We start from the raw sequence: 12414 nt of genomic DNA, 5'->3' as shown, positions 1-12414 counted from the left end.
TGGCTCTGATACTCGGAACAGCCTCCACCAGCGGCCCCCACAGCCCCGTATTTTATGTACCTCATGACTGTTACTTCCATCTAAGGACGCCTTTAGACCGTCGACACGGGCTCAATGCGATTATTTATCGGTGAAGTCTCAACAGGCCATGCGGTACGCGGAGATCGAGGGAAAAAATGACAATGGGTGCTTAAGGTTCTCAGCGATATTTCTAAAGCTAGGGGTCGAGAAGAAGAAGAATAATAAGCGCGCGTACATTTAAACATCATAAACCAAGGCGCTAAGGAACTAAACGACATTGAAGCTTTAGGACGTTGCGCGTGTGTAAGGAGGATTTAGTTTCTACGAGCGTTGCTCTATTGAGTAACCTCAAGGCACTGTAATGCGCGTGCATCTGGAGTGTTTGCTTATCGTAACAGACAGATACGAAAACAAAAGCTGCATAATTTATGTTTCGGATTGAGAGACATGAAAACATTTATTTATGCAGGCCTGAAAGATTGTCTTCGTTAGGTGGAGCCTTTCTTCAGGACCTCGTTGGCTCGCGCCACACCACGTGCCCATTGTATCTACTAACTTTGAGTTTTGAGCCAGTCAGGGCATTCTCCCAGGAGGAATGTGAGGGTGAAGGAATAGACCGGTAGTGCGGAGGTCGTGGGCCTCCCCAGGCGCAGTGATACACAGTGGTCTCCACAATAAGGGTAGCACGAGGAATACTGTGTCGGGTGTGAGAGGTGAAGAATGTTGAGGCAGGCGAATGAATTAGTCTGACGCTGCGCACAGGCAACAGCGCCCACTCGGTTGAGTAACTTGTGTGGTGGCGAGAAATACATATAGATGTGTCGGTAATGCTGTCTCGTGTCAGTGTAGTTTAATACTTTCTTAAAATGCACCGTCAGGGTTCGACATCTCCTCCGATGGCCCCCAGTTTTTAAGCTCTCGAGCTACCGCAGTGGCGGAATTACGTTTCAAGTAGATATGGCTTGAAGCATAATACTGAATAACAACCTACGACTAACACGTCAGCTATCGTAGGAACGCAGCTATTTATCTCAGTAATATCTGTGATACAGGGCCGTAAAGAAAGCACCTAACAAATTCTCACAGCGTTCTTTCTTATTTAAACGCAGTATTTTCAGGTTGAACAGAATGTCCACGCCCATCCACAAAAACCAAGCGATGAAACATACTTTGCGTCCACTCTACAGTTAGTATCACCTAGAGCGTCTTTACCTCGATACCGCCGGCTCCTACTGGAGAATAGAGCCCGAAAATGTGTCTTCGAAAAAACACCATTTTTATACAAAACAATTTCCGATTATCTGGCCAACAGGTAATATTTTACGGCAAAAACATCAGTCATAGAACTCATTCGTCCCTCTGAGACTTGGCTATTCTGCATTCCGTGCGGGAATTTGATTTTTGAGCATTTCTGCTCAAACAAATTACGTGCCACTGATAGGTTTTGCCGCAAAGGGAAACAGCTATATTTGCATCTAATGGGTAAAGTATACTTTGCGTAAATAACATATTTGCCTGATTCAACAAAAAAGAACACGGTTACTCTTACGAGTAAGAAGAAATGAACGCTTTTTTTTTTGTAATGCTTGCACCGGAAATGTACGCATGTAGGCTATACTTCGGAACAATAAACCTATTTTATAGGAATAGTGAGTAAAATATGAAAAAATTGAAAGACTTCAATGTTGCCATAATGAAACATCGTCTATGTAAAGGGTCATGCTTTGATTGTAACAGCTCAGCCACACCCTCAGCAAAAGCACAAGTGGCTGTACAACTAATCCGAAAGAGAGCTGCGATTCTCATTTTCTTTCTGCACACATTGCAGGAAACGAGTCCAATTCGGTGTGTCTAGATCCGAGGCAAGTGGGGTGGGCGTAGCGTACAACGGCTTCGCGGAATCTTCTGGCCTGTTCGGGCGTTTGAAAAAGAATCCCTGCGTTAGCGTAGCACGCGTACGTGTAATAGGCGTACCTCGCCGACGTCCAAGAGCGATTCCACAAACGGCACCCGTCTGACACCGTTGTCAACTCGCGCGAATTCTCGATGCGCTGCTCCTTGCGTACGTCACAGTTTCCTCGAAGAGAGATGGCATGCGCGCTTGCTGGAAGCAGGTAGCAGACATTCGCGGTCGTCTTCGGTGGTAGAAAGGCTATGTCCTTCCGCGAAGGCCACTTTGCCTTCTTTCTGAACAGCGTGGGAGTCGGGTAAAAGAGTATCGCGTGCGGCCTGCCCAACACAGCAACGAGTTGCAGAATCACGTGTTTAAGCGCTCTTCCTGGTAACCCGTAAGGTAAAAGCAGCGACACAGTGGTATTTCTGTCAGACAGCTTGTCTGATACCTTCCGAATCGCGTTCAAGAAACCACTTCCATTGGTAGGCGTCACGGTCAATCGGAGGCAGATGCCTTCGTACTTTGCGGAGCGCAGTTGTAAGACGACGTTGCGGACAAATTCACTAAGCTGTCCCTCATTGTCGGCAGCCACGTTAATAAGGGCTTCTTCGTCAATCGAAACGCACAAAAGCAAAGAACTCTGACTTCTACCAGCTCCAGCTTGCTCAGCTCGCGTGAATCGGTTCGTACGATTACGAATGATGGATTGAGCACTAGGGCGCAGACGCATCTTTTTGTCGATTGAATAACCACATTTCACGACGATGCCGCACGAGGAAGCCCGAGTACTCCAGAAGAATTCCTCTGATTCAGCTTCAGCGATGTCGAGCATGCAAGCGTTGACGATCGTCCTGTTTTCTTGGACCAGTTCATCAACGAGCGCCGCCGTCCGCTGCGTGTCTATCCTGCTGTCATTCTGCTTGCCACCACGCGAGCTCACCTCAAATGTTTCCGGGGTACTGTGGTCGGCGTCCCCCGTGCTCCAGCGCTCGTGGTTCAACGGTGGAAGGTACCCCGACAGGGAGTTGTCCATCGGAAAAGTCGTCCCGAAGTCGTCGTCTGCCGAGGTGGGATCGCTGTTGAAGAGCATGAGCGGGACAATGAGGAGGAGTCCGATGCCGAAAGCGAGCATAAGAGCCACGCAGACCGTCACCGAGACGCAGCTGTCCCAGCGGGGTCGCTTGATGTTGCTCCGAACGCTCTCCGCCCAGCTGACTCGAACGGCTTTGGATCGCCGCGCGCCCTTGTTGTCGGGCGCAACGAGGATGGGTACCTTGTCCGGCGACGTCTCCTCGCTAACGACCTCCACTTTTGGGATGGAGCTGTGATCTCGCTTGGGGTGCTGAGCACCCGCGAAAAAGAACTGGTGGTAGCGAGAGTCGTAGTACAAGGTGAGGTCGGGTGAAAGCGGGTCAGTGGTTCGTTGGATCCTTGAGGAGTGGCTCGACCTACCATAGGAGATTGCGTCTCGCCTCTTCGACTTCATTTTCTTCTTCTTCTTCTTCTGTTCGCGTGAGCGTTTTTGCTTGTTCGTTTTCTGAAACAAGTGGTACATACCCATTTGACGGATTGGCCAACATTTTTTATTATCAACTTTTATTGATTAGATATAAATGTCTCAAATTTACTTTCCTTGAGCAATGTATGCAAAAGACGCAGTAAAGGCAAAGTTGCCGATACTCTGCGGAAATCTCTGGAACACTCAGAGCCATTCCGGCTATACATTCAATATTCTATTTATATTATGTTCCGAATTCCTTGGTTCACTGCTTACATCCGTAGGTTGTAATTTACCTGCAGTTAGTATTTTCGAGGTTTTTTTAAATGCATTTTCGATCCGATTTGAATTGATGAGTTTATCTTATTAAATTTAAGGATTATTTTATAACTGCCCTCTTCATAGAATATCTCCCGGCGGATGTGCGTGTGGGCCACACTTTCAAGCTTCTTCTATACTATCTATCAATATAGAGAATGCACAATCGTTAAAATGATCGCAAAGACGGGTGTTAAATGTTACATAGAAATTAAAATTTGAGTTCGTATTAGTATTTCTTTTTTTTCTACTGCTATATCATTTTTTAAGTAATGCAGAGATTAGCATAAAAAGCATTTTTGCTTGGCCAGCGAGAATTGCCCGTAACTTCGGTAAGTACATGCGAAGCTGCTTAGAGCGCTCAGTTTGACGTTTTAGGCTCAGTCTGATTGATTGATTGATTGATTGATTGATTGATTGATTGATTGATTGATATGTGGTGTTTAACGTCCCAAAACCACCATATGATTATGAGAGACGCCGAAGTGGAGGGCTCCGGAAGGCTCAGTCTGAGTAGCGAAGGATATATATATATTTATATATATATATATATATATATATATATATATATATATATATATATATATATATATATATATATATATCTTTAGAGCTTAGGCCATCTGTATCTTTGTTGGGAAAGTGTTCCCTTGCACATTGCCGTACCTTTTCCATGTGTAGATGTCGTGTTTTCTGCTTTCGCATAATTCTGCTTGTTCTTATCTACATGCTACCCCAGTTATTATTGCTTCATTCGTTCAAATTTCACTAAATAATCTTCAAATTTTCACATGAATGTATGTATTAGCATCAGGGACGAATAACTACGCTGTTTGTTGTTACTTGTGGAAATTCACCGATATTTTTCGATGCTCGTCATAGATTTTGAAGCTATTCAGACCACTCCCGAAAATATTCGTTAACGGTGATTATGATGATAGCCTCTATGTATGGCTCACACCCACTCTGGGGGATCGGTCAAGAAACAATTAATTCATAAGTAAAAGTGTTCACAAAGTAATTGTATGTCTGAATATTTATAGAATGTTTCAAAAAAATGAACTTGCTCCTTAAATATTTGAGAACAAAACTACCTGGATATTGTTTATATGAGGCGCGTTTTTTAAAGACGATAGATAGCCTTTCTTGTAGACCTTCGACGCAAAAATTTTGGTCTGTCTGTCTGTACACTTGTCTGTTTATCCACTCTTAATGGCATCGGGTATTTGAAACGGCTGACCCCATCCGCAGTGCCCACCAATGTTGCGCAAGATTCAGCGTTCATACTTGTGCAATTACTAATTGAAAATTAATTATTGCGCATGTCTGGGGCACCATAACAACACGTATATTTTCTGCATGTGCGTCTTTTACTAGAAAAGGCATACACAAGTAATTTTAAGGACCATAGCGCTTATCACACTACGCTCACCATGCAACGCTTGCACGAAAAGGCGAGTGTTTCCAACGCTTTGTTAAGAGAAGACGGTTGTGTCACCTACACGTCGCCTTGCGTTGTACCCCTTATCACCTCCGAGACGGGCGCGCACCCCCGTCTCAGAGCCACGGGTTTTGTTTTCTAAGAAAACTGCCAGATGGCACACATGTCTCGCGTGTGACGTGCCTTGATGCGCTCATTCGCCTCCGCTGCACGCTGGAGGCATTCTAACTCAGTGCCTTCAGAATACCATTCAGCAATTTCCTTGCGCAGAACATCAAATAAAGGTTTTGTTCACTCTCTCCACACGCAAGACTATCGTTTTTCGACGGCATTTGCAAATTAAGATGCAGATCCGGGCCATTTTTTCTTCCCTGTTCTTCTTTTTTCCTGTTTGTCGTGATACTAAGTTAGAACATTATTATTATTATTATTATTATTATTATTATTATTATTATTATTATTATTATTATTATTATTATTATTATTATTATTATTATTATTATTGTAATGATCAGTTTCAATGGTATTACAGCCGCAACACATTAGTCTCTGTTGTATTTTATTCACCTGTCAATGGATGGGACCTGTTTACTGGCACACTTAAGCCAAGGAAAGCATAGGGGAGATTATGTGTCGTTTTTCAAGACATCCATCGGAATGAATTAAGATGGATAAACAAGTATCCTTTCCATCGGTTCAATGCGAACGAGAAACCTTCTAACTGCTCGTCCGACGCTCTATCAACTGAGCTACGAAAGAATAGACTTTTCGACGTACAGTTTGTCGGATATTTACGTGCGTGTGACTCATAGAAGTGTTAGCCACCGTCTCTATAAAGTAGTCACGGTTGATCTTTTTACTAATCATGATATTACGTCCGTGCTCTGTTTATTTGACTACAGGTTAACACTTGTGTAGAAGTGTTTCATGCGAAATAAAAAAAAAGCTGCATTCTCTTTTCGGCAAAGCTAAAAGAAAACAGGTCCATTAAAGATACTGGATTCAAGAAACTCTGGGCTGTACCGGGCATACGGTTTTACGTAATCATTTAGCTGCACAGCACCTAAACAATTAAATGAATTTGTAAACGATAGATTCTATCTTCTTGGTGAACCTAATAAGGATGTTAAGCAATGTCACCAATGTGTAAGATCGCCTTAGAATACCACAGCACAAACGAATTATTCTCCACTCTATTTTCGTTCACGCTTGGGATGTGTTAAGTGATCCGTTTATTAATCTGCAACATACGGGCATTTCATATATCTATGTGCATTAAGAGTGCGATAATCAATTGTTCTTTTCATTATCTACAGTGTAGCTTCTGCTGCTAAATAGCTATTGTATAATTTTCGAAGTTGATCGATTAGTATTTTAAATGTTCTAATGCATTTATTTTTTGACAAATGTTCAGTACACTTCCATAAAACAGGGATTCGAGACATCTGTCAAGCCGCTCGGGGGACGTTTAGTCCTGTCTCCTTTTTTTTTTCGCATAGGCGAAATGAATACGATGATGACAATGATTATGATGATGAAATAAAAAAAGAGAAAAACCTGAGCCAATTTTTCTTTTTGTTTTAGGTAGTTGCGCGTTTTCGCGCCTACGTTACGCCTCCATATGTATGCATCCTGATCTGGAAGAGTTCGAACGAAAGTCACTCGATGCGCGCCATATACACGTGCGGTCTCTCCTCTTGTATCCCAACAGGACAGGAGCTGCCGGAGCAGGCGTCCCAGCCAGCCCGTGGTGACTCCTCAGAGGCGGCGCAGCAGCGCCGCCACGGCCACTGGAGGTCCACTGCCGGACTGGGAAGGCGGCGGCGACACCTTCCACGAGGATTGCCTCGTGTGCGAGACGTGCGGCCTGCGCCTGGCCGGTTCCAGCTGGCAGGCGGCGCACCGCTTTCAAAACAAGATCTACTGCGGCCTGCACTACGCCGACGTGACGGGCCTGTCCAGCGGAGAGGAATTCCTGGCCAAGCTGCGCGAATACAAGCGCCAGTCGCTGGGCTGCGCCGAGGCCAGACGAAAGAGCTCCACCACGCTCACCTTTCCCGTGCCCGTACAGGTGCGCGTATTTCTTATATCCTAAACCTAAATTTGAGAAGCGGAAGTGGCGCCAAATGGCACTCAAAGGGCCGCTAAACAACCTTTGAAAATACTGAAGGATGGTTGCTTGCTGGGCTAGTTAGTTCAGTTGAACACATGTATACCAGCACGTAAAATTGAGAAGCACGACACATGCAGACTCTGCGTCCTGCGTGTGTCATCCTTTTTAGTTTTACGCACTCTCACATGTGATTTAAAAATACAAATAATGAGCGCATTATTCTGCCCAAGCACTATCTCCTGTTTCGTTTTCACGGCACAACTTGTGAAACCAGTTGCGACATTACGTCACGTCACGAAGAAATAAGGTCGCGGTTTACTCATACCGAAGATACCAATTTCAATTGACCTATTCACTGTTTCATAGCTTATTTCATTTTGTTTTGTGGGTTTTTTACGGCACGAGCGGATATTACATCGTATAGCGGCAAAGTGTAAAGTGCTCATAGGCCTAGCGCTTACCGCTGACATTACCTGTGTTTTTTTATGAATAAATGAGGCACGAGAAGAAGATGGTCCCTCTGGGGAAGGTAGTGAAGGCGAGAAAGAAATTACTTCGTCGTCATTAAACGCGGAGTGGTTCATAGGCACACTAAGTATGGTTTTGTGAAGTGATTGATTCCGCTAATCGTGGCCTATGCGTTTCTTTTAAAATAAGCAATCACATAGGGCTACGCATTATACTGTAATATCAAGAGGACACGCAGATGGACGTTTTTTGCTAAAGCACGTGTACGTATACCAATATCGTCTTTCAAAATGTGTTCTAGTGCTTTAGAAAGGCGACTAATGGTGCCACTGAATTATTACAGTTGTTTCATTAATAAGGAAACCTCGAGCTCTCTGGTGGCCCTAAGCCAGAAGGGTAAGGATTAATGCCAAAATGACGACGGCTACATGGTCACACAACGCTGCTCGCTGGCAAATGAGGGCATTCATAGGCCCCCGGCCAGCAAACACATAGCTCACGGCCGTGGTAGAAAGGTATCCCAACCGTTAAGAAGAGCAATGGCCGCATGGAACGCTGGTGAAAGGACGTAGTTGCTCGCACATAACGTTGCTTCCCCGAATAAGCAGGTTCTAAACCATCCGTGTAGCTCTTGCACAGACGAGCTCTTTTCCTTTCGCTTTTTTTAAGTCGTATGAGAGGCATATTTTTTGTCTTTCTTGGTAGACTATACGAATCACAAGCACAGTAATAACGAAATAACGTGTTGCCAAAAGTACATGTCGGCGTGAAACGAATCACACTAGTGAGTCTATTTTGTTTTTTTTGTTTTTTTTAAGTAAGGCCCCAAAAGCTTGGGGCATGAAAGCATTTTGCAAGCGCGCACTCGGGGTTAGGCTTGAGGAACTAAGAGTTTTGAATGGGCTTTCACGCCCAGGGTTTTCGTACTTCACTTACGGTGGCCAGAAACGCAAACTGTGGTGAATAATAAACGATTTTACAGGGTATTACCTCAGGTACCAAGATTCTTTAAAATTTTAATATACAAGGTGTAGTAATGATGAATCCGCTGGCAATCTCCATCAATTCTTTGAGTGCACATTGTCGCTTTCATGAGTTCATACAATCAAATCAGTAGCCACTCTAATTGCGCCAAGCCGATGAGCTCGCAAAAGAACAAGTGCTGTTAATAACACGGACTGTATGAGGGCCAATCTTTATTGCATGCGTGATACATGGAAAGTGACACCTTAAGCCACCATTTTTTAAAATTTATAGTCTAACCCATCACCCAGAAATCAAGTCAGTTTGGTACTGGCCATGTGCGTCGCTTGAGTGGGTGATACTGGGCGCCGCCTAGTTCGCTTGGCGCAAAGCTTTTGGGGCACATTTCAGAGCTCCCACTAAAATGAATAACTATCGAGCCAGCGAAAAACCCAAACGCCGTCTGCAGTCTCACGCATGCGCGGTGGCCTCGAGGCTATTTCTGTGAAGCCCCTACTCAAATTTCCCTAACGTAAACATTGTAGCGAGAATCTGTTTCGGCTCACGTATAGACTAGCAATGCAAAGATATCAATGTAGTATTTATCACTAATTCGATAATGAACCAAAATAAAAGCGATATCAATAACGTGCACAGCAGCAACATCGTTTTTTGCATATGTGTCGCATCTGTATTTTCATATGTTTTGGCACATGCATTGATTACAGGCATGCATAGAAATGTCAACAAAGAATGGGCAATATTGGTGCAACCATTGCTAAATACAGCGAAAAAACTTGAGGCATAGAAGGTGTACTCAGAACTAGGGTGCTTGTTTAACGCAATCAATCTATATTAACAAACACAAGTGCCGTGCTTTTTGAGCCAGTCCTGAGAGGGGTGGTGTTTTTGCGCTTACGTCACGACATTTTTGACAGTGCGTGCACACTGTCAAAAGGAATGGCGAAGAAGGAACTATTGGTGCTCGCTATAGAAGGCCGACTCAGACATAAGTCGGAGTCTTTCATTGCATTTCATCTTTCTACGTTGTCTCGAGGAGCGATGCCATTTGCTTTTCTCAACCAAGATAAAACTTTTGAAATGTGTTATGGTGCTATCCGTGTGAAAATGGTGAACAGGTATGAATACCGTTTCTTACATTTAAAAGGTCACAAAATGTCACATTACAGATATGCAGTCAGAACGAGCGGGAGTAAATAGACACAGTTGACCGCACTTAGAGGAATGAAGATATGAAACTGCACCAATACTGCAGTAAATGGAAAAACGTCTGGATTTGGCATTCGAGAAAAAGAGAATAAAGAACGCCTCCTACACCAACATGGTTCTACTAGCCTATCGCTGCCCCTTATAAAAAATTTGTGTCTTATATCACATATTATTCAATACGTTTCTATTGTAAGAACACACGCAGATCTTTTGAATAAAGCTCTATGCTGGCATATAGCAAATATGGCCGTATACGTCATATCACTGCTGTCCCGACAATTTTTCAGCCTTTCAGCTCTCATGAATGATTCAACTACGTTTATGTATTCTTAAAAGATCTCTTTTTCCCTCACTCCTAAATCTTTTTGTCAACTTAAGAGGTGCTCATATTATACAGATTAACACTCTATCAAAGAACAACCAGGTAACGCTATAAGTTTTCTGCAGAAGACACCACAAGCGTAATAATGAGGCGTGCAGGGTACACCACTACCTAGCCTCTTCAATTAGTCATTTAAGAGCGGAAATCATTTTGTGCCTTTTCTTTTTTACGTTGACAGAGTGAAGAAAATAATTTCTGAGCTAGTTGGCCGTGTGGCTGAGACATGCTATTGCAAACAATATAAAACGACAAACACCGGAGCATTTGTCTCCATCTTTTTCCTCGTGTTGTTTGTTTTACTCCTTGCGCTAATGCGCCATCTATAACGATCAAAATCTGGCCGTTCAGAGCGCTTGTAATAGGGACGGCAGGTTAAATCTGTAGGTCCTCTCATGGGGTTAGCCGAGGGCGCATTTTATAGCGTTTTGCTGGACCAAATAAAAGTTCACTCAATCACTCAGCCACAAGGCATGTAACACAATCATACGATGCTCGTTTTTCTTGTGAATTAAGGCAGGTCCCAATAAATGTTTTGAACCGACGCATTGCAGGCGTGCCCGGGTACTGCGTGCGAGCAATACCCGCACTGCATCAAGGCAACGCCGGGCTACTGGATCGAGTGCGCAGGACCCAAAAAGGAGTTGGACGCCCTGCAGGATCCATCCGACGGCGCCGACAGCTGTGGTCTGCCGGCCAATGTGTCCGGTGGTCTGGAGCTGGTGTCACGCGACGAGGACACCTACGAGAGGCACTTCTATGGCAAGGAGCACTGGAACTACTTCACAAACGACGAGGCACTGGGGCCAGTCATCATGAGCCTCCGGCAGGAGAACATCAACAACAGGGACCAGTTCAGGTGGGCTTGATTACGCAGGTTATTTTTCGTAGATCGCCCCGTCCTGTTATAGCACTGTTGCTAAAGTTGCGTTTTTTTTTTGTTCGGAGAGTGAACCCCTATGCCGTCTAAGACGCGTGGACAGATTTGCAGTAAACGTCATGTTGCCCCTGTGCGAGGCATAAACACCTACATTGGAGTACAAAAATGGGGAATAGATAGAGGGTTCGGATTTTATGACAATGCCTGATAAAACCAACAGAAAAAAAATTAGGCTAAGGAAGGCATAGCGGTCATTATCGGTGGTCTTCGAAGTATGGTGAAATAATTACGATAATTCAGCAATGAAAGCGTACGAAGAGACATCTTGCCACCGGTGAGGAGTGAACCTACACACTTCGGTCAGAGTCACATGCTCTGCCACTTGAGCATAGACTTGAGGGTCACGCACTTCAGACAACGTGCGCTGTTCATAAATGTGCGCGACACACGACGGTTGGCTATAACCATGTGTGAGTGTGTTTCTCGTCACGCACAATCCCATCTCGCTCTCCTAAGATTGCTCTATGAAATGGCCTTTGTCCACTGTATCATGTGCTCGTTCTTTAATTTGTCTTTGTTCCATAGAAGTTGCGAACCTCTCATCACCAGTTCGAACGTAACGCTTATTTCGAACTGACGGCATGGTCCCGACAAGGCCCTGCCTTTTTCTACAAGCGAAAAATCTGAATAATTTCAACGCATCTGGATCCACACTAATTCGAATTGGCCCGCCCGTGGTATTCATCAGTACGCGCAGACATCGGCCAAGAAGGACCACAACGCGTTGCAAAACCAAACGAAGCCAAGGTTGCTAGAGATGCAAAAAAAAACGATATAGCACCATTTCACAGAAGATGAGAATTTAAACACTGCGCTTGAGCTCTTGAACAAGCTGCAGACGATTATCATGAAGTCCTCACTAATGAAACGCCGGTAAATGCAACTTACTAGTTACTTGCATTGTGTTTACTCTGCCATGTAAACGAAAGCGTTTTTGGAGCATGAAAAGCGTCCTATATTCTGACATTAAGGCTCCCTCATCTCATGATTGCATGTGAGTGCTTGTTTCTGGCATCTCAGTGACTGTTAGGTTAATTTGGTAGATTAATTTTGTCTTCTAATAAAGCTCCATGAACATCTTATGTTAATCAGTTGCGATAAACGAGCAGAAGTGCTTCTTTCGCGATAACCAGTGGAAAGGTGCCTTCT

The 12414-nt window shown here is 44.2% G+C and overlaps 1 protein-coding gene across 1 annotated transcript in view; it reads left to right on the top strand.

The window, feature by feature from the left end:
- Positions 1-12414, top strand: part of rsh (Rap GTPase activating protein radish) — a 192203-nt gene that overhangs the window by 44745 nt on the left and 135044 nt on the right. The window contains exons 3-4 of the mRNA XM_075893404.1: positions 6884-7243; positions 10880-11184. Coding sequence (XP_075749519.1) covers positions 6884-7243; positions 10880-11184 — 665 coding nt within the window. The remainder of the gene's footprint in view (positions 1-6883; positions 7244-10879; positions 11185-12414) is intronic.

The sequence above is a fragment of the Rhipicephalus microplus genome, chromosome 4 (genome assembly GCF_043290135.1).
Source record: "Rhipicephalus microplus isolate Deutch F79 chromosome 4, USDA_Rmic, whole genome shotgun sequence".
In the NCBI taxonomy this organism is placed as follows: domain Eukaryota; kingdom Metazoa; phylum Arthropoda; class Arachnida; order Ixodida; family Ixodidae; genus Rhipicephalus; species Rhipicephalus microplus.
Note: the sequence above shows the minus strand (reverse complement) of the source record. Positions and strands in the feature narration are given on the sequence as shown.